This window comes from Schistocerca nitens, chromosome 4, assembly GCF_023898315.1.
Source record: "Schistocerca nitens isolate TAMUIC-IGC-003100 chromosome 4, iqSchNite1.1, whole genome shotgun sequence".
Lineage (NCBI taxonomy): Eukaryota > Metazoa > Arthropoda > Insecta > Orthoptera > Acrididae > Schistocerca > Schistocerca nitens.
Window position 1 is genome coordinate 303,153,816 of NC_064617.1, and position 24,050 is coordinate 303,177,865.

Genomic DNA, 24,050 nt, shown 5'->3' on the forward strand with positions numbered 1-24,050 from the left:
GCACACTGGACTCGCATTCGGGAGGACGACGGTTCAATCCCGCGTCCGGCCATCCTGATTTAGGTTTTCCGTGATTTCCCTAAATCTCTCCAGGCAAATGTCGGAATGGTTCCGTTGAAAGGGCACGGCCGACTTCCTTCCCCAATCCGATGAGACCGATGACCTCGCAGTTTGGTCTCTTCCCCCAAACAACCCCAACCCAACTCTTCTCCGTTTGCAGTCAGAAGTACGATGGCGTCCGCTCAAGAGAAGGCGTTGTGTGTACTGCAGTTTGCGAAGAGTATGTGAGTAATTTAAGTCCAGCGTGCTTTTCGTCAGCGTTTTGGCACTGATCCGCCTGCACCCATTCGTCATTGGTATCGCCGGTTTGAAGAGAGAGGATGCTTGTGCAAAGATAAGAGTTCAGGTCGACGGCGCACTTCTGATGCGATGGTAGAAAGAATTCGGCAATCGTTTAACCGGAGAGAGAGAGAGAGAGAGTGTGTGTGTGTGTGTGTGTGTGTGTGTGTGTGTGTGTGTGTGTGTGTGTGCTGCTAAGGTCATCACTCCCTAAGATTACACACTACTTAACCTAAATTATCCTAAGGACAAACATACACACACGCACACACACCCATGCCCGAGGGAGGACTCGAACCTCCGCCGGGACCAGCCGCACTGTCCGTGACTGCAGCGCCCCATACCGCTCGGCTAATCCCGCGCGACGTTTAACCGAAGTCTACGAAAATCTACTCGCTGCGCAAGCTGAGAACTGGCAATGCTTCATGCAACTGTCTGGCGAGTGGCGAGTATTAAGGCGTTGTTTGCTCTATCAACCGTACAGACTATAGTTACAGAAAGCTCTTCGCTTGGTGATAGACGGAAAAGGGACGACTTCAGCAATGTTTTGCTAGAGGACATGGAAGAGGATACATTTTTAACACGGTTAATTTTCAGTGATGAAGCAACTTCTCATGTCAGCGATCAAGTAAATCGACATAACGAGTGCACAAGGGCACTCTGGAACCCTCATGACATATTTAAGCACGAAAGAGACTCACTTAAAGAGAACTTTTTTGTGCAATTTCTCATGAAACTGTGTGGCCCCTTCTTTTTTGAGGAAAAGACTGACTGAAGTGAGCTATATTCAAATGCTGCATAATTTTTTTTTGGGGGGGGGGGGGGACAACTTCAGGAGCACTACAATGACCTCATTTTCCAGTAGCATGGAATCCCCCACACTGGCACAACAACGTACGTCAGTTTCTCAATGACACTGCCTCAACGTTGGACAGTGCGCAAGAGACCCCGAGACATTGTCCTGCATTCTTAGTCTCCACGATCGCCAGATATCACCGTACGAGATGTTTTCTTGTGGGGATATGTGAAGGAAAGTGTGTTCATCTCCCCTTTACCTCGTAACATAGGAGAAGCGAAGAACAACGGCCGTCATGACTTCAGTAAAAGCAGATACATTGTGTAAACTTTATGATTAATTTATCAATCGTCTAGACGTTGTTCGTGCTGCTGCTGGCGAACCCACTGAGTGTTTGTAGTAGCATAGCATAGCATAGCTAAATTTTAAGATTGTGTTTTGCAATTCATCCCTTGTTTCTAATGTTTTTATCAATAAATGCCGCGCGGGATTAGCCGAGCGGAGTAAGGCGCTGCAGTCATGGACTGTGCGGCTGGTCCCGGCGGAGGTTCGAGTCCTCCATCGGGCATGGGTGTGTGTGTGTATGTTTGTCCTTAGGATAATTTAGGTTAAGTAGTGTGTAAGCTTAGGGACTGATGACCTTAGCAGTTAAGTCCAATAGGATTTCACACACATTTGAACATTTCTTTTATCAATAACAATGGAATTATTAAATCTGGCCATTCTTTTTGAAACACACTGTACAACAAATCTCGAACATTTGTGTCAGGAGACATTGGTCATTATACTTCTAGAGTGAAAAAGTACTTTAATATCTACACTACTTGCCATTAAAATTGTTACACCACGAAGATGACGTGCTACAGACACGAAATTTCACCGACAGGAAGAAGATGCTGTGATATGAAAATGATTAGCTTTTCAGAGCATTCACACAAGGTTGGCGCCGGTGGCGACACCTACGACGTGCTGACATGAGGAACGTTTCCAACCGATTTCTCATACACAAACAGCAGTTGACCGGCGTTGCCTGGTGAAACGTTGTTGTGATGCCTCTTGTAAGGAGGAGAAATGCGTACCATCACGTTTCCGACTTTGATAAAGGTCGGATTGTAGCCTATCGCGATTGCGGTTTATCGTATCGCGACATTGCTGCTCGCGTTGGTCGAGATCCAATGACTGTTAGCAGAATATGGAATCGGTGGGTTCAGGAGGGTAATACGGAACGCCGTGCTGGATCCCAACGGCCTCGTGTCACTAGCCGTCGAGATGACAGGCATCTTATCCGCATGGCTGTAACGGATCGTGCAGCCACGTCTCGATCCCTGAGTCAACAGATGGGGACGTTTGCAAGACAACAACCATCTGCACGAACAGTTAGACGACGTTTGCAGCAGCATGGACTATCAGCTCGGAGACCGTGGCTGCGGTTACCTTTGACGCTGCATCACAGACAGGAGTGCCTGCGATGGTGTAATAAACGACGACACTGGATGCACGAATGGCAAAATGTCATTTTTTCTGATGAATCCAGGTTCTGTTTACAGCACCATGATGGTCGCATCCGTGTTTGGCGACATCGCGGTGAACGCACATTGGAAGCGTGTATTCGTCATCACCATACTGGGGTATCAGCCGGCGTGATGGTGTGCGGTGCCATTGGCTACACGTCTCTGTCACCTCTTGTTCGCATCGACGGCAATTTGAACAGTCGACGTTACATTTCACATGTGTTACGACACTTCATTTGATCCTTGTGAAACCCTACATTTCAGCAGGATAATGCACGACCGCATGTTGCAGGTCCTGTACGGGCAATTCTGGATACAGAAAATGTTCGACTGCTGCCCTGCCCATCACATTCTCCAGATCTCTCACCAACTGAAAACGTCTGGTCAATGGTGTCCGAGCAACTGGCTCGTCACAATACGCCAGTCACTTCTCTTGATGAACTGTGGTATCTTGTTGAAGCTGCATGGGCAGCTGTACCTGTACACGCCATCCATGCTCTGTTTGACTCAATGCCCAGGCGTGTCAAGTCCGTTATTACGGCCAGAGGTGGTTGTTCTGGGTACTGATTTCTCAGGATCTATGCACCCAAATTGAGTGAAAATGTAATCACATGTCAGTTCTAGTATAATATATTTGTCCAATGAATACCCTTTTATCATCTGCATTTATTCTTGGTGTAGCAATTTTAATGACCAGTACTGTATAAAGCAAGCATACATAGAATTATGCGATTACTATGGTAGGTATCAAAGTTAAACATCCGTAGCCCTCGACATGTAACGTCACGAATTGGTAGGCGTCTCCAGAAGGAAGCATTCACGTTATGCGTAGTGTAGGAGTATATTGCACTCGTGATTGCTTTGATTGCAGCGAGGGCTAGAGGTTGCATACGATCGTGTTATCCTTGTTAGGACTGAAAGACGATTGTGTTGCGCATAAAATTGGTCTCTCCAAATTAGAAACCGCCTCCTCATCCAATTACTTCTGAGTAGCTTTGCAAACGCAGGTCGTAATGCAGCCCACTGAGCCTTAAATATCAGCGTGTACGCGGTCTGGCGCCGATCTCACAGTACGCAGAAAACCCGAATAAGGGGCGACCGGGCAGCAGACCTGGCGTGTCCGGCACGTCGCTCCAGTGTTTCGTGGACAACAGTGCGCGTTGTACTCGCGCTGGCTGCATATTTGGCACGTGCGGAGCGGGAAAAGCCGAGGTTACGGCAGCGTAATCGGCCCGAGATCCCGCGTAGTAACTTTCTGTGCGCGCCGTCCACCCCCCCCCCCCCCCCCCCCAAAAAAGGTTTCTCATTGCCAGTGGGCCGGCCGTACTGGCGGTGCGTGTTTGTTGCAGCTGGCCACGTCACACAGTGATTCTGTTCCCAGAGCTCTCTGTAAACGCCGATCCAGATGAAAGATACTGGCTGGCAATTCCGTTATCTGCAGGCATGCGGCTGGCCTGGCCGACTCCCAGGAACGGAGCAAGTGAAAAGGCGAGTGACCTTGAGCGTCGGCAGTGCACCTTCAAACACAGTCGACCGCGGAGTCTGCACAGTTGGTAACAGAGGATCCGACCACATGACTCTGATATCAAGATGAATAGCCTCACTGAGTCCGTCATAATTATATAGCGCTAATATCAATGATTCATTCGTTCTCAAAGCCCTATATTTCCCAAAGCATTACATGTACAAATATTGGGTTGGTACATAAGTTCGTAAGGTTTTTCCTTAAGTTTAATAAACACCTCATATATACACATAATAATGTACAGGGTGGAAAGTATTTAAACTGAGAAACTCTGGGAGGTTGTAGGGGACATATTTTTCCCTTATGTCATTTTTTCCTATGAGGGATATTTAAACCGGTAGAGGAAGTTTTCTCTGGCGGTAAATTAATTAAACCAGCAAATACTTTACCATTTTTTATGACTAAGAGACAACACATTAACACAGCCCAATTTCAATTACAGTAGATTTTCAAAAATTCCTCCATTGACACGTAAACAAAGTTTACATCGTCGGATCATGTTCTATCTGACACGGGCAAAAACCCCAGAAGTATCCTGAATTGTTCCTGCTGCTGCTGCTACTATCCGGGTAACCAGATCCTCTTCTGATGCAACAGGAGTTGCGTAAACAAGGTTGCGCATCTCTTCCCACACAAAATAGTCCAGAGGGGACACATATGGGGATCGAGCAGGCCATGGTACAGGGCCACTTCTGCCAGTCCACGTTTCTGGGAACCGTCGGTCAAGGAATCGACGCACACGACGACTGAAATGTACTGGCGCCCCGTCGCGTTGGAACCACGTGCGTTGTCTTGTAGAGAGCGGGACGTCTTCCAGCAATTCTGGCAATGCTCTGGCGAGAAAATTGTAATAGTGCCTGCCATTTAATGGCCTAGGTAGCAGATACGGCCCGATTAAACAGTCCCCAACAAAATCGACCCAGACATTAGCGAAGAGCCGCACTTGATGAGCGCTAGTAACTGTGGCATGTGGGTTATCCTCACTCCAAACATGCGAACTGTGCATGTTGAAGACTCCATCAAGCCCGAACGTTGCTTGATCGGTAAAGAACACAGAGGATGGAGATGTAGGATGCGTTTCACACTGTTCCAGGTACCACTGCGAAAGCTGTGCTCTGGGTGGATAATCAACTGGTTCCAGGTTGTGGACACGCTGTAACTGAAATGGACGTAACAATTGCTCTTGAAGGACTGTTCTTACATTCGTCTGATTCGTCTCCATGTTACGTGCAATTGCACGAGTGCTGATTGAAGTATCCCGCTCCACATGCTGCAAGACAGCTTCCTCAAATTGCAGCGTTCTTACCGTGTGACGGCGTCCCTGTCCAGGTAGTCTGCTAAATGACCCGGTCTCACGCAGACGTTGGTACACGGCAGCAAAGGTCGTATGATGCGGGATACGGCGATTAGGATATTGTTGTTGATAAACCTGCAGTGCACCTCGCAACCATATCAGTGTACTCACTCCAGGTGTATCGCTCCATTAGTAAACAGAGACAATGCACTACTACTCTGGTGGACAGTAGTTGCCTACAACTGAAGATCGTAATACGGCCTCCGTCGGTTTAAATAATCCTCATTGGAGAAATTGACATTAGGTAAAAATATTTGTTTTGATGTCCCCTACAACCTCCCAGAGTTTGTCGGTTTAAATACTTTTCACCCTGCATTGTCCTTTACTGTTTCCACAGTGTGCTACCGCTGGAGTAACTTTTCGACTCCGCGACTATAGAAACCACGTGGTTTTGAGGCGAAGAACTCGTCGAGCCGTGTTCGGAGCGCATTTTCATCCGCAAGCAGGTTCCTTGACGGCTGTTCGACAGAGCGGAAAAGGTGAAAATCTGACGGCGCAAGAGCAGATGAATAACGTGGGTGCGGAATGACTTCCCAACCCAACTCCTGTACAGTGTTTCTTGTCAGTATAGCAGAATGCGGCAGGGCGTTACCGTGTAGTAGCATCACATCACGCAGTCTTCCTGGTGGTTGTTTTTTGACTGAGTCTGCAAGACGTCTCAATTGTTGGCAATAGATGTCAGCACTGATGGTTACACCTCGAGGGAGGAATTCGTATACACCACATAGTCGTTTTTCCACCAGATGCATAACATTATCTTTTGTGGATGCGTGCAGGTCTTTTTACGCGGAATTGCGGCTTTGTCTGGGCTCAAGCATTCCATTCTTTTCCTGATGTTAGCGTAAAGAAACCACTACTCGTCACCAGTGACGACAGGAACGGTCGGTGTTGTTCTCGAGCCAACTAACAACGAGCAAGAAGGGATGCACATAAGGCCACCCGCTGAATTTTGTGATGTTGGCTTACAGCATGCGGTACATACACACGATTTTTGAACCTTTCGTGTCGCATGCAAATGTTGCACGTTAGTGGAATGATCACAGTTCATCACATTTGTCAGTTTTCGAATACAGTGACGAGGATCATTGTGAATTAATGCGTTTAAACGAAGGTCTTCCCGAACGTGCCGAGTCACTAATTTCAAAACTATACTACTTGAAACGGAAAAATCACTTTCTTGCCGTGCTCTGTCCGATGGCATTATATCCACACTTGGCGCAAACGTTTCTGGCTGCCTCCGCTGCTGTCACCCCTCTATTGTAGTCGAGTAGACGAATATGTTGGAAATGTTCCTATTTCTACACTTGGCGCTCCGTTTCCTAGCGTGCAATGCTCCACTCACTATCTCCAAATGACAAAATATAAACTCAATTAGCAACAGTGAACTGAAAATAAAAGATAACAATCGATAAATAACCCCATAGTGACCGGAATACTAACATCCAAAACAAGAACGCTACGAACTTATGCACCAATCTAATATGACTGATACAGAAATAGAACTTTAATCTCACCGAGTTTGCATTGTGCCCACCAGTTGACGTTAATACTGCAGAACCCTAGCAAAATGAAAACAAAGCAAGAAAAGAGTTTGTGTGTGTTCGAATACGCAAGGTGCTCATCTGTTATAAAGAATTCAGCGTACATTTAGAAGGAATTATGGAACAGAACCGCCATGTAAACAGAGCATTGTGCGTTGGTGTCGACAATTTACGAACTCTGGTTGCTTCTGTAAACAGAAAAGTAGCAGTTGACCAAGAGTGACAGATGCAACCGTTCAGAGGATGAGGGAAAGTTTCGTTCGAAGTCCAAAAAAACCAACGGTGCAAGGAAGCCAAGAAATTTGAATATCGCAGCAAATTATGTGGAAGATTTTGCGACGGCAGTTACATTTCAGACCGTACTGTCTATAGTTTGTGTAACAATTACAACCGGAACATTATGGCCGACGCGCCTTCAGTTTTGCATCAAAATGCAAGAAGCACTTCATCTGCATCTACATGATTTCTGTGCAATTCAGGATGAACATTTCGCATCAAAGCTGATATTTAGCGAGGATACAACGTTCCATTTATCTGGAAAGGTTAATATCCAAGATGTGGAGGAGGGTGAGGAACACAAAATTCTTATGAAATTCTGGCGCATGAACGGGATTCGCCGAAGGTTAATATTTTCTAGGCAGTGTCACAGACGAAGCTGTAGGGGCCGCTATTCTTCTATGAGAAGATTGTGACGGGTTCCTATTACCACACGTTACGCTTGTGGTTGTTTCCGCAACTGACTGCTCATTCCGAGAATTTCCTCTACCAACAAGACGGAGCCCCCATCGATGTTCGTCACCACCTAAACGACGAATTTCAGCAACGGTGAAATGCGAATAGTGATAAATATATGACCCCGTTCCCTCGGCCGCGCAGATGGCCTCATCTAATGCCTTGTGACTTTTTCCTTTCGGAGGTACATTAAGGGCTGTCTTTACTTATCCTCAACTGCGAAGAACACGAAGAAATGGTTCAAATGGGTCTGAGCACTATAGGACTTAACATCTGTGGTCATCAGTCCCCTAGAACTTAGAACTACTTAAACCTAACTAACCTAAGGACATCACACACATCCATGCCCGAGGCAGGATTCGAACCTGTGACCGTAGCAGTCGCGCGGTTCCGGACTGCGCGCCTAGAACCGCGAGACCACCGCGGCCGGCGAAGAACACGAAGAGCTCAGAGTGCATCAACGCTGCTGTGATGACCATTCACACGATGTAGCTACATAACAGATGGAACGAATTTGACTACAGCTTGGGTATATGTCATGTGACCAAATGGGCATTTCTAGAACATTGGTTCAAAATGCAAAGTTGGTGACTTACGGTTCAGTTCATGCATCAATCATATTAGTACACCTGATATTGAAAGGGGGGGGGGGGGGAGCGCAGAAGGAGGGGGAGCTGGAGACAATACAACGTGCGGAAAGGAAGCAGTTACGTAACTTAGAAGAACCTGTTAGAGGAGAAGAATAATTTACTACTACTACTGCTGCTGCTCTGCTGTAACTACAATTATACAGGGTGTATCAAAAGGACTTGGAAGACCAGTTGAACGGAATGGACAGTGTCTTGAAAGGAGGATATAAGATGAACATCAACAAAAGCAAAACGAGGATAATGGAATGTAGTCGAATTAAGTCGGGTGATGCCGAGGGAATTAGATTAGGAAATGAGACACTTAATGTAGTAATGGAGTTTTGCTGTTTGGGAAAAAAAATAACTGATGATGGTCGAAGTAGAAAGGATATAAAATGTAGACTGGCAATGGCAAGGAAATCGTTTCTGAAGAAGAGAAATTTGTTAACATCCAGTATAGATTTAAGTGTCGGGAAGTCGTTTCTGAAAGTATTTGTATGGAGTGTAGCCATCCATGTATGGAAGTGAAACATGGACGATAACTAGTTTGGACAAGAAGAGAATAGAAGCTTTCGAAATGTTGTGCTACAGAACAATGCTGAAGATAAGGTGGGTAGATCACGTAACTAATGAGGTATTGAATAGGACTGGGGAGAAGAGAAGTTTGTGGTACAACTTGACTAGAAGAAGGGATCGGTTGGTAGGACATGTTTTGAGGCATCAAGGGATCACAAATTTAGCATTGGAGGGCAGCGTGGAGGGTAAAAATCGTAGAGGGAGACCAAGAGATCAATACACTAAGCAGATTCAGAAGGATGTAGGTTGCAGTAGGTACTGGGAGATGAAGAAGCTTGCACAGGATAGAGTAGCATGGAGAGCTGCATCAAACCAGTCTCAGGACTGAAGACCACAACAACAACAACATCAAAAAGAATCATCCGAATTTAAAAAATCGTAAATATTATGTTATTTGAGATATGTGGGTGAACAACGTACTGTTGCAAAAAGCAAACTCTCGAGGTTTTTTTTTTTTCCACGGTTCGCGCTAGGTAGCAGCAATGTGCGCCCACTTCAGTCCTAGTAAAAACGGTGTTGGGGCAACAGAAAGTGTTTTGTGTTCTACGTTTTGCGCAGTGCGGAGCAGTAATAACTGTTCAGCGTGATTTTTGTACTAGGTATGGTGTGGATCCTCCCACAGCACAGAGCTTTAGACGATGGCATGAACAATTCCGAGAAAGAGGTTGGTTGTGTAAAGGCAAATAGCCGAGGTGTCCCCGAGTGTCTGACACAGACGTCGAACGCATCCGCCATAGTTTCACAAGGAGTCCGCAGAAATTCGTTCGCCGTGCAGGTCGACAGTTCAACATGTCCCCGATGTTCGTCTGGCATGTGTGGCGTCGACGTTAACACATGAAACCATATCGACGTTTACACATAAAACCATACAAAATTCAGCTACTGAAAGTTCTTCGTGAACGTGACAAACAACAACGTGTGGAGTTCTGTAATTTCGTTCTTGGAAAGATGGATGACAGTTTTCTTCCACACTTTGTGTTAAGTGACGAGGCAACATTCCATGTAAATGGAAAGGTGAACCGTCATAATGTGAGAATATGGGTATGGAAGAACTATATGAAGTTTTACAACGTGAGAGGGACTCTCCAAAATTTAATATATTTTGTGCAGTTTCACGGGAAAAGGTGTATGGTACATTTTTCTTTGTCGAGTACACTGTAACAGGAAGCACATATCCATAAGATTGAGGACTTCCTCTTCCCATAGTTGGAAACTGATTCTAACGACTTCATTTAGCAACATGATGGCGTACCGCCACACTGGCATCTGGAAGTGCAGGATTTTTAAATCAAAGCGTTACTGAACGATGGATCGGTCGTACTGGATCAAATGATTCAGCCTTACATTACTGACCTCTAAGGTTACCGGATTTGACTGTGATTATTTCTTGTGGGGACTTATAAAAGATTTTGTTTATGTGCATTCGTTACCAACAATAAATGAACTGAGTCGTCGCTTGACAGCAGTTGTGGAAGCTGTAACTCAAGATACGCTCGCTGCAGTGTGGGAACAATTTGACTACCGAACTGACATACGCCGTGCGTCTCAAGGGGGGCGTGTGGAACAGCTATGAAAAGATTTGAAAAAACAGTTTCCTGTTCATCAAAAAAACAAAATTCAATTGTGTATGTTTATTAGTTTCAGAAATATAGATATGCCGAATCATATGATCTTTTTGATACAGTCTGTATTACATTACTGATTTGTAAAAAAGTTAAAAAATACAAATCCACTCATCTATTCTTAAGTGAAACAGTCACCTGATCTTTACGTTCTACTATGTATTTCATAGGATGAAGATTAAACAAGCTAAAGAATGGGGCTATTACCTGAAAAAAGTTCACAAAGCAGAAGCTCTCAAAGAAAAAAAAAAGTTCAAATGTGTGTGAAATCTTATGGGACTTAACTGCTAAGGTCATCAGTACCTAAGCTTACACACTACTTAACCTAAATTATCCTAAGGACAAACACACACACACACACACACACACACACACACACACACACACACACACACACCCGACGGAGGTCTCGCACCTCCGCCGGGACCAGCCGCACAGTCCATGACTGTAGCGCCTAGACCGCTCGGCTAATCCCGCGCGGCCTCTCAAAGAGAATAAACAAATGTGCGGGTTAACACCTCTTAGAAATTTCACGATGCTTCTGTAAAGCCTTGAATTTTCTGGTGCGACGATTCTGTAAGATGAGTGGGTAATTGGTGTTTCAACTTAGTCTTTTGCACGACAAGAATGGGTCGTTTAAATCACTTTCTGGTGTAGAGTTGCACGAAGTTTGGAGAGTCTCTGACCCCTGATCTGTGTAGGTAAGAGTAATTGTCATTACAATTTTTATGACAGTCTGGACTGTGAGATATTTCTGAATTCTTAGATCATTAACTGACAAAATTATGAAAATGCCCCTATTAGAGTCCCTGAGCATTTATGGATGCCTCGTGACCTGGCATATAATTTAGTTCATACAGAAGCGCTCAGTCTAGTCAAACGGGGCAAAGCATTTTATTTAACAGGCTTTCGTGCGACAATGAAGCTAAGCATTTCCAAAGTCAATAATAACAGCGACTCTAGACAAGCCATCCTTGTGCATGCCTCTGACTGTACCGTACGAAGAGCCAGAGTTAAGATTTCACGTAAGAGGTGTTTGCAGAATTTACGCTGGTTCCCACCAAGACCAGTTTATTCAAGATAAGCGAGTTCTCTGCTAAAAAAGATACGCGATAAAATTATCTGATAACTGAACTTCAGATGGATATTGTGCCTGTAGAATCAAGGTCATACCCTGATCTCGAATTTGACCTATCTCAGAAGTTTCGGCAATTGCAGTAATGATTCTGACAAGACCAGTGGATCTCTCTCTGCTTGGCTCTTCAGAATATTTTCATGGTCCTCGCAAGAGATTCGTTCAATAAATAATGGCCGACAAGGTTCTTCTCAGAACGTATTTATTATTAACAATTAGAATTTGCTGACAATATCAGTCAAAATTTCTTCTACATTTACTATTCCTTTACACAGTCTCCATCACGTTCTACGGTCTAACGCCTGCGTTGTGTAAGATCAGACAGAAATCAATGTGTATCAGTTTCATTTTAATCACGTAACACTAGGCACTCAGAATTAGAAGCAGACAGACTGAACCACAAGGTTCGATTTTGTGGTCCTCTATTTTTTTCCGATATACAGAAATTAACTTCCACTTGCAGTATCAGAGGACTTCATTTTTTCCCCTTTTAGCAGATGGGACAAGCGCAGAAATAAAGATCAGTATCAGTTCTCTTCCTGAACAGGCAGCATTCTGACAAGGCAGCATTCTGACAAGACTGAGTAGATGCAGTTCAGTGCTTCTCATAGAACTGCACAAGCTATAAAAACAGGTTTCTCGAACAATGAAGTACAAGAAGTAGAAATTTATTTTTTTGTAAATCACAGGCTAGAATTAATGAAGCCCCTTTGCTTCTACTACGTTAGCAGTACACATTATTAATGTTATAGGTGATTTAAAAAAGGAAGAAACTAGTTTATTCCACAATTTAAAGCCATATTGACTGTTTATGGACCATGACTGTTTAAAAAGTATCGAGGTTTTACATAGACCGCTACCAGACATAAATTATATTTGACTTACAGTACTTAAATTATTTAATAAAGCAAAAAGTTGCGAGGTACATTTAACGAAAGATTATACTAACACTGACGTTATTCTTTACAGCACACGCCAAGATTGTAAAGAACATCTACAATATCACCATGTCTTTTATCTTGCCGTTGTAGTCTGTTGAGATTTGTACCGCGAAAATTGTTGCTTTATTAAATAATTTAAGTAAGTCAAGAAAAATTTGTGACTGGTAGTGGACTCTGAAAAAACTTTTCATAGTTTATTCTGCATTCACTAATCAGGTACGGAATCATTATATGGGGAAACTCAACTTACAGGGAACGACTTTTCAGAATAGAAGAGCATGTAATAAGAATTTGTTTTTTGCGTTCATTCTAGAACACCCTGCAGAGACTTCTTCAAAAAGACTTTGTATTTTGATGACCGCTTCATGACACGCACACTGATTATTAGTCTTCTTTGTTAGTGACCAATATTTCTATTTTCTCAAAATATACTGAAAAGCATGAATGTAACTGTAGTATCAAAAACGACCTCTACAAAGGCTTCAAGTAGTTAACTTTAGTAAGAAAGAAATGGAGGACATGAGTACACATGTATTAAATAAAATACCAGAGAATATTAAATGTGGAGTTTACGGCTGAAGTAAAGAATTTCCTGCAGCTCAACTCTACTGTATGTTCACATTAAGTGTTAAATTTGTTTCAGATTTTCATAGGTATAATTAGCACTGTAATGCTACAATATTTCATACTGTAATGTCATTTCAATATACTGACTAAAATGTCCGTCTTTGACTTCTCTCCACATCCCAGAAACCAACATTCGTTCCGTGGTATCTATTGAATAAGTAATGCAATTTAACGATTACGTATGAACTGACGTATAAAATATTGCAGACTGATTTAGGAGTTACGTTTCTTTCGTCCCTGACACCGTTCGTAGAGAAATGTAATCCACGGAGGAATATAGAGCACAGAGCTATGACATTTCATTTTGCCGAGTACTGGAAACAATACAGACGAAAACAAATGAAGGCGTAGCTATCCATTTCGTCGTTATTCCTGCATTCCTCAATCACTTCAGTTTTCATTTTTGTCACGAAGGGGGTGGGGGTGGGGGGTGGGGGAGAAGAGAGAAGTTACGAAAATGAGGACATTCAGATGCAGTCACTGCCCGTAACTATGAATACTACATAACGTGTAGGAGGTCACTACTAACCTCGCCCTTCTGCAAGTACCGAGAACAAAACGCTCCTACTGAATTGCCAGCAATTCCCCGCCTAACTACTCTTCGCGCTGTTCACTTGATGCCGCGGGCAACTATAGCAGTACCGCTTCTGCAGCGATGCAATTGCCTCCCTTATTCCATTTGTGGTTTTGACTAACATCATAACAAGTTCTGCTGGCAGCATTTAGAACTACCTTCTAAGAAGCCTGCACGAGTTCAGATGAGTCATGACCTGCCCAACACGCTACATCGTGATTAATAAGCAGCACTGTAAACATTACTCTTATTTTATGTATGCATCTGTAAGTCATTCGTTCGCCCCTATACCGTGCACCATTTCTTGTCACTGATTTGGTTCGCTATTGAATTAAAATTTATAGAGCAGAGCAGGTAACAAGGCAGACAGTAATTCACTGCGTAATGGGATAACAATGTGAAAGTGACGCTTCTACCGATATTAAAGAAGAAAACGCTAACAGCCGGCGCTGCATATCGCCCTTTCACTTTATGTGGCACTCTCAATAACATGAACAGTACTTTTTACACGCACTCATTACAGGGGATTACACTTAAAAGATAAACATTCATTTCGAGAGAGAAATGATAATACAATCAAATGAGTAAAATTTTACTCATTAGTCGCTTGAGGCACCTATCCGCGCCGGAAAAATGGATTAAATTTTCATTCATGTATACAAGATCACGATATCCTCCGACGCAGATTAAAATCGAGTTTGTTTGAATAGGAAGTCTGAGACTGCCACAAGCTAGTTTTCTGGCTATGAGTACGAAACTCCTTAAAGCGTTTCAAGTCAACGCGGCCACTCGGTTCATAACCAAAGAGGATTTCACTAAGGATGGCATCAGTTTTACCAGTTTCTTAACAACGCTGTGTTGTGTTATAATGCAGACTGCTCTCCTATTAATGATAATTACTTCTAAATGCGACCTAATAGTCATGTCAAGACGCTGGGCCGAGAAGCTAAGGCCAGCTAGATGAAATTACATTTCCTAAGTTTGTGTACAACTTTTTTCCTGGCCCGATAGCGCTAAATACTATGCGAATGTGTCTGTACGAGACGAATTAACGAAATACCGTTAGAACTTTATAGAACTTAAATATTTCATATGAATATTTGTAATAACTGAGAATCACTATATTTCAGTAACCCTTAAGTACGCACCTAACTTATGCAAATAAGTCGTGATGCCTCATTTAATTTTAAGACAATTGGCGAGTCAACGAGGGTTCAATTCCGAGAGCGTGATACTCCTTCGTGCCGCACAGTCCATGTCTACAACCAAAGCAACTTGCGGGAGACAAAAATTTAATTTCTAAGACCGATTTTCACTGTCTTCTTGAACGTAAAGTCAGACTTGATTCCGTGTAGCCGATCAAATATCGGTTCCCCGAGAACCAATTAAAGAAAAGAAAGAGTGATGTTTGCAAATAAGCAGTACCGATTTCCTCAGCGCGGTGAAACGTCATTATTAGCGCCTTCGAAATTTCTTAATAATGGATAAAGACGTTCTTAATCTTGACCACATAATTAGTGAATGTTTTGTCACCAACCACTAACTGTGTATGAGCCTTTGCCATTAAAAGCGGAAGTGAGTATAGCATTTTATAAAGATGCCAGTGATGCAGGACAGAGTTGTCGCAAAGCAGTTAGAACTTGCCCATTCAACATATCTAACAGCATTTATGTATCACTTTAATCATATTTTGGATGTTTTAGCTCCTCTAAGTTTTCGTGTATGCTGACGTAAAGTGGAAATAATTTCCGCCTGTTTCAGGAAGAAAACAAATAAAAAGAAATCAGCTGAAGGTAACAAAATGTGCTGAAATATGTTTGGATGAAACAAAAAGAATCAAACAGTGTCTTGCATTAGGCAGAATTTCACTTCAATAAAATCTGCTTTGTGTCATATCATCATCATCATCATCATCATCATCATCATCATCATCATCAATATAATCGCTTGGTGATGTGGCCTCTGAGTCTGCATGCAACGTACTATACCAACAGTTCTTCCATTCCGGCCGATCTTGAGCTTCCCGTTGCCAATCGCACTCCGTAGTCTTTCGTAAATCTGTCCCATCTCTCCGGTGGTCTTCCCCCCCGGTCTTTTGGTGAATCCGGCTCCAGTTAAGTTATTTGTTTTGTCGATATACCATCGTTTTTTGGAACGACATGACGACCTCATTGCTATTTCAAGATATTTACCCCTTCCGTAATGCCACTGACCTTTCCTAAACGTCTGCCATCTACTGATTTCTTTGTCTTTGTGTAGCTCAACACTAATCTTTCCATTCATCCCTGAGCTACTGTCAGTTTTCTAACAATGAACACAATGTCCATGTCTCACAGCTGTAAGTTATTACTAGTGGTACACATCGGTCGAAAATTGTGTTTTTAAGCTCAGCCGACATCTTAAACTTGAAATCTAAAGACCACCTTCCGTAAGGTTGCCAGCCCAATTTAATACGTCGAAATATTTTTGGTTTTAAGTCTTTTATATATACAAGTTACTTTCGTCATTTAAGTAAATTATCTGAACCCATTTCATCCACATTAACAAGCATTTTAAAAATCGAGGAGCCACTTGACAGTCCAATCACACCTCAAGTGCGTTAGAAAACCGAATGTGGAAGCTAAAAATTGCAAGCCAAAACCGCATTTCCAGAATCGATACTGAAATGTGTACTGGGAAGAGTGACACGTTTACAGATCTGGAGATCAATTTTCCGAAGGAACTGAATTAAGTACAAAGCGCACAGCAGCAATTTCGTGGTTCCGAAGTCATAAGCGGGTTCGCTGATGTGTGTGCAGATGAAAATTAAAACAGTGTTTCTATCGAAGAACACTGGTAAAAAAGGGACAAACCGAATGAGGCACTGCAGTTGTTAAGGCGCTGAATTCATATTCAGCTCTGCCCAGCCAATCTGATTTAGGTTTGCTGTGGTCTTCCTAAGTCAATTCAGGCAAATGCCGGGACGGTTCCTTCACAAAGCCCACGGCCGACCACCTGCCTTGTCGTCTTAAAGCATTCTTATAGTATATATATATATCCATCTGAGATCACATTTCAATGTATGGGATTTTTCATAATACTATGAAAATAAACACACACACACATATATATATATATATATATATATATATGAAAAATCCCATACATTGAAATGTGATCTCAGATGTATGTATGTGTGTGTGTGTGTGTGTGTGTGGGGGGGGGGGGTGCGTGGATGGCTGTATGAATAAATAAATAAATATGCCCAACCAGAAGCGTTATAGGGAAATTCCCTTACAGAAAACCTTATGCGGGTGGCAAAGTAAACTTAGTGATAAACACACGAAAACTGGATACTTGAATGCTCAAACTAGTTCACCATTAACAACAACTATCGTAACTTAAACAGGAAGTGTACTATCGTATTTGAAACAATAACAAATGTCCTTCCGACATAAGCACATCCGATAGCCGTCAAGCGCGTATAGACAGCTGGCACGTGAGGAACGCGGCGTGTGAAACGGAATTCCACAGGCGACGCGTTTTCCAACGCAAATACCATGAGCGTTGCCGCCTGTAAACGGTGCGACAGCATGTTGACACGTAATGCACAGCAGCAACTCCTTCCTTCCAGCTAAGCCCAGCCATCTGTAATCAGCTACAAGACAACCGCCACCGACTATACGACAGATAAAGTCTTCGGAGTGATAGTCATGATTTCTCCCGCCAAGGGACGTGCACAGTTGCGACCGGCAAATGAGCCGTTACTTAATCGGTAGAGACACGAAACGCCAATGGTGAGAGTTTTGTTCAAGGACACGCCGAGAAGAATCAATAGGACGTGCGCAGCCTTCGGGCACTATTCCGAGTGCGACGTAGATCTGTGCACCGCACGTGCTCACGCATTTTAACTTACGAATCACTCCGTTTGCAGCCATCTTGTAACTAGTCAACAGGTTAAGTTACAGTAAATGTTTCATTATTTCCTGTTGCTCTTCCGAAGGTATCGTTGAAAAACCATTTGGCCTCTTGTTTCAGGGATCAGCTCTTCCTCAAAACCAAGCACACATGATAAAACAACATTACGTCCATCTCAATACATCTCGTCACAAGAAGTTCGGATATCTACTTCATCACAAAGGTAAAGCGGCGCGTCCATGCAGTGGATTGAGAGGAACCTTGAATTTTGGGGCGTGAGCCGAAATTCAATCACAATAATGCGTTTTATTTACTGTTAAGTTTCGAACGAAAGAGCCGCTAACAAGTTTCTACTTATTGTCTTGTCATGACATTTTTGCGAAGCTTGGGGAAATAATAATTGGAGATATTTGACAAGAAAGCAGACAAACAAAGTGCATCTGTCTTAGAGAGTGAAAGTCTACGACGGTGTACAGACTACCGCCTGAATAGCAAACTCATCCATCATCCTTTTAAATCTTGGCTTGTGGGACAGATCTGGCTGTAGTGTAGTCAGATATCTGGATTAGGTTTGAGGGTGGCAATCTGGTTGAGAGTTGAAGCCAACGAATGTGAATGCGGAACCAAGGCTGTGGTAACAGACTGATCTGTAGCGTAGCCCGATGTCTACGTCACCGACATATTAAACGCAATTTTACTTGTCTGCATCAACATGGATACTCTACAAATCACATTTAAGTGCCTCGAACGACCCTCACAACAATAATGCTCGTACAGCGCGCGGGAAAAACGAACACCTATATCTTTCCGTGCGAGCTCTGATTTTATGATGACCGTTCTCCCTATGTAGATCGGCGTCAAAAAAATATTTTCACATTCGGAGGAGATTCCGCCGCAACGAAAAACGCTCTTGTTTTAATGATGTCCACCCCAAATCCCGAATCATTTCTCAGTGACAGTCCCTCCCCTATTTCGTGATAATACAAAAAGGGCTTTCCTCTTCCGAATTTCTCGATGTACTCCGTCAATCCTACCTGGTAAGGATCCCAAACTGCGCAGCAATATTCTAAAAGAGGACGAACAAATGTAGTGTAGGCAGTCTCTTCAGTAGCTCTGTTACATTTTCTAAGTGTCCTGCCTATAAAACGCAGTCTCTGGTTAACCTTCCTCACAACATTTTCTGTGTGTTCTTTCCAACTTAAGTTGTTCGATATAAGAACTGCAAGACCAATCGAAAAAAAAAGTTAACTTAATGCCCATTCCTACTGGACGTCAACGGAAGGTCGTAGTGAATGGAGGTGTGTCGGTAGCCCTGTACTCAACGCTGAACGTGAGACTGAGATACCATCCGTGACGCAAAAAAATCTGAATATAGTATCAGAATTATGGAAGTAGCAATTATAATAGAGTATGTTAATGGTCAAAACAAAATTCATAACGCATGTTCTTAAAGGTTAAATGATGAAAATTCTACATTGCTCAAAAGAAAAGTGGCATACAAACATTTCAAAAGGTAGACATTCATTGGTGAAAGAAAATACATACGTAGCAAATCAAACTACGTTCCCTTTTACAATATAGACTGCTTTTTGTTTTCTTTCTAGGTATCAATTAACATCAAAAACTACTTTCTTATGTATAAAACATTCTCGGACTTCTTGCTGCTGTCAATTCAGTGTAAAACCTCGAGATTTCGACGATTATCTCCATCGTCTGCGTTGGTGTCGCCACGATTTCCAAACACTGCAACGAATGTATCTTTACCTCCTCTTCATGGAGAGGTCGCTTCCATGCACCGCAAATATTATTATCCGCCGTCACGGTTGAAGTTCTTTTCAAACATTCTTATTTCTACAGCCTATTTAATTACAGAACCCCAGTATGCAGGAGCCTGGGACAAAATGTTTGTTTCGTCAAACACTATTTTGTGTGTGAGATTTTGCACAACTGCCGGTTTCTCCAGGTCTCTATTTTTAATACGCCGTTGATGTTCGGCACAGCGGTCGGGAATGGCGCGGATATAATTGCTTCCGCACTCTCAAGGGATCCAGAGAGACTGTCCTGAAGGATCTGTAGCATTTCCATCTTTATAGGAAACCGTAAAATATGTTTCATATCTCGTCTTCCTAGGACTCTACACATTGTTGGAAGTAACTGTCGAAAGCTTGAGGTTTTACCCTGAACTGACGCGGAGAGGCGGCCTAGAATGTTTACAACAGTACCGTCCAGAAAGACTTCGTTCTCATACAATTATTTTCTTTATTAAGGGAGCTGACTTTTCCATTGTTAAAAAAGTTAACGAAAATTGTGTCGTATTCATGTTCTTATTTATGCACGGTGTACACTTTTCTTCCTCTGTTCCTATGTTGCAAAACAAATCATTTTTTTACTTTCAATTATTCTGCCTCTTTTGCGAAAGAACACTCACAGGAAAAAATATCTAAGGCCTCATGCGTCGAGGTTACTGTCTTGTTTCTGAATTACGTTCTCTGAGATAATTTGATCTTCGGAGATATAGACGTTATCGTCTAGGGATGAAAGAGTGATCCGTAGTACAAATTACGAACCTACAACATGTGATAGCTCAGTCAAAGATTATTACTGCTACGCGGTTTATTTGGAAGCAGTAGTCAATGAAACTGATTTACCCACTAGATACCAAACGCAGGTGTGATTCTAGGCGACTTGTTATTAGGCGCTTTTGCTTAACAACTGCCTCCTGTAACTATTACTGTATTACAAGATTTCACTTACGTGACGACGATAATCCTTCATGAAACAGCAAGCAAAGAAGTTCTACAGTATTATCTGATTTATTTATTCGTCCAGTGACGTTCTCCCTATGAGATAGGAACTATCATTTTACAATAAAAATAAACACACATACAATACAATGTTATGTTTGTATGTGTATAGGACAGATAGTCGGCCGTCTCGCGTTCTTGAAGGAACCATACCGGTATTTGCCTGTAATGATTTAGAAAACTACGGAAATCAGGAAGGCCGTAGAGAGCGAAGTCCATCCTTCCGAATATGTTTCTTAACTGCACTGCCTCATTGATTTAGTCCCTGTTCTACAACGTTCTTTAATTTACACGCCAGTAACTGGAATAAGGTTAACGCCCTCTTTTACTCACAAAGCGCAATAAAACCTATTAATGTGCGTCACGCCCAAGATCTTGGAAGACACACCAATCAGCAGCGAACTTATTTCTACACGCTTCTTATCCGCAGCAGATTGTTCGAGGTTAGCACACTAGCGCGGGCAAACTTCTTGGAGACAGTTCTGCGGTGTCTGGAACTCTTCTTGGAATAAGCGGCTTCTCACAGGATACATACAGACACATTAAGAAATGGTTTCCTGTCTACCGGTAGAGTGCATCTTTCTGCAGTCCACATTTGTTGCCAGGAATTAGTTTAATGTACGATGAAACGTTGAAAAACCTAGTTTCAAGCTGATCTGCACATCTTCGGACGAGTAGGTTTTGAATGTGACAGATTGGTTGCGTGTTGGCGAAACCAATGAATGTGAAGCGGACTGTGGTGACAGACTCATCTGTAGCTTAGCTCAAGGTATAGGTTAAGTTGGAAGGTGACGGTGTTAGTTGGCGAAGCCAACGAATTTGAAGACAAAACACTACTTGAAGTGTCTTGGGCTCTGCAGAAATGTCAGCTCATTCCATCTGCGCACAAGTGTCACAAACTCTATCGTTCTGTCACGCTTTGCCGAACGCTGAATAAGTCGGCTCCCCAAGACTACGTGACTACAGCGACCTTTAGCAATGACACAAATGGGTGTATTCAAAGATTTCAATAGCGAGGGAAGTATTAACAGAATTGTAAAGAGCCGTGAAGCGATTAATGGAAAAATTGTTACGGTACAGGATGCTGATGAATTACGTCTCTGCACGTGGCACTGTAAAACTAGCGCCGAATACGTGTTGAACTAAACTATAATAAACTACAGTAAGCACACGGAAGCTCAGAGATAATATTGCAATGGGATGCGGGAACGACTTGGCGATGTACGACCAACATTTTCATAGATACGTTAGAGAAACAGATGCGATCGGCTCGCTTGGTAGTGACGTAAACGGACATTAAAACAGTACCAGAACCAACTTATTGTGTGTAAACATGTTAGATACTTTCTTGGAAGCTACCACGTCTAAGGATATTGCCTAGCCAACGAGGGGACGAATCTGAAACGTGGCCTTTTTAAAAAAACAAAATACTCGGAATCACGGTATATTTGGATAGCACTCTATGCTATATTATTGATTATCCAAATTCCTTCCTTACTAATTAGTTCAGAAAATTAAAATACTATTGAAACTGAGCCACAAATAAACAAACGGAAAAAAAATAACATACGCATTGTGTTGGCGGGCGACTGTTTTGGAATGTTCGCGCAGGGAAATTTTGCACTGAGTGTTCTTGAATTATCCACCTGTACTTGTAGGTTTTGAAGTTTTAGAGCGGTGTATACCGCACAATAGAACCTCTCTGCAGTTGGCAACGTGGAGTGTCTGGCAGCAACTATGTGGATGTGTGGTGTGTAAATCTAATTCACACTCTTTTCAAAGTCAAAGACAGACGTGTTGTGACCGTGACGTACGCATAAGTTCTACGATAGTAATCAACCACACAAAGTGACTGGTTGCGGCCATAATCACACAGTTACAACTGTCATTTGATGAACTAATGACTAGGGGTTAGACAAGGTAATAGACAGGTAATATAAAGAAAACACATGGGCAAGAGAAAATAAATGAATTGTGTCCAGTATAAGACGAAACTTCTCCCCACTATAGCTACAGTTTCTGACAGACGAAGACAGGGAAACTATTGCATCATTAGCATTTCACGAACGACTTAAGCGATGTTATGCTCGGTTTCTAACTCTTCATATGTGCACGTAACAACCAGATTATAAATATTTTGAGTTTAATTCCCAGTTGATTCAAACGACCTCCTCTGGCACTTAAAATTAACATTCACTTTCACACTGCTTTGATTGTCAAAGTAAATAGTGCCGTACCTCGTGTAATAGAAGAGAAAGAGACGCTTATCAAGACGAATAAATACGCTCATCAAATGCAACTGGACCATGCCTATTAAAATCTTGTCCACCCCCCTCATCAGGCTGACGGCAGCTCTACTACGAAACTTCGCGTCATCACCAACAGTATATGCCTATCCGAAAACGGGGATGAAAAATTCTGCTGTATACCACCTACGTTCAACATCTACTGGGTCCATAGCCGCAATAATATTGGGATCACACCGAACTGACGACACAGCTGACAGTAACGCCACAGACGTCAGAGATCGAGGTTCGCACACTGCTCGCTGACTCGCCGCTGCTCTGGAGCCACCTACCTCAATCAGTGGCGCAAAGTTTCGGCTTCGAAGTCGTCGGTCAGCAGGTGGAGTGGCGAGGTGAGACGAGGCGTGGCGGAGCGGCCGCCGCCGTGACTCGGGACACGCGGCGCGCGCACGCACACACGGACAGCTGGCTGGCTGCACACACCGCAACCAGACGTGTCGGGCTCAGCCTACTGACCCAGACTGAGCCGCGGCGCGCGCCGGCCGGCGCTTCCCCCTCCACGCGGGCCGCTTCCCCCACCACAGGGGCCGCCGCACGCGCGCGCACCTGCTGTCCCCGACTCGGCGCACGGATTACGCGGCGGCGGAGGGGGAAAAAAGTAAAAAAAAACGGCGCTCTGCATCGCGGCCGACTGGAAGGATCAGCGTTACAGTCTAATTGAACCGTGCCTCACTACTACGGCAAATCTGTTCGGCTACTGATCTGCAAAATTAACATCCCGTCTAATGGAACATTCGCTGCATCTCGCACAAGATTGTTGCCACGATCACTGATACGCACTTCAAATCACTCAGCATTAAGGCTCAAAGTCGTCCCCCCACCCCCCCACCCCCTCCCGGTAAGCTACCTCCCTGTAAATTTTCTAAACGTAGACTTTGCAAATTTTATAAGCGTTATTGGAAAACATTACTTAAATGAACTATCGTCGACATTTGCAGCTGCTACTTCATTTACGTTAACCACGTTTAATAATAAATGTTATCCGTCTTTTGTAACTGAATATCAATTTGGTTTCAATCAAACATGATACACCTATGCAGATTAGGAACAATCAGTGATCTATAAAATAAAGGATAATTGTTTAACGTATCGTTATATTGTCTTGAGACACGTAATGTTCCCTGGACGCACTTAGGTGTGA

The 24,050-nt window shown here is 43.2% G+C and overlaps 1 protein-coding gene across 1 annotated transcript in view; it reads right to left on the bottom strand.

Moving 5' to 3' along the window:
- Window positions 1–23,531, bottom strand: part of LOC126252267 (uncharacterized) — a 640,413-nt gene extending 616,882 nt beyond the window's left edge. The window contains exons 1-2 of the mRNA XM_049953140.1: window positions 23,456–23,531; window positions 23,182–23,351 (exon numbers count right to left, since the gene is read on the bottom strand). Coding sequence (XP_049809097.1) covers window positions 23,182–23,351; window positions 23,456–23,531 — 246 coding nt within the window. The remainder of the gene's footprint in view (window positions 1–23,181; window positions 23,352–23,455) is intronic.
- Window positions 23,532–24,050: the final 519 nt, after the last annotated feature.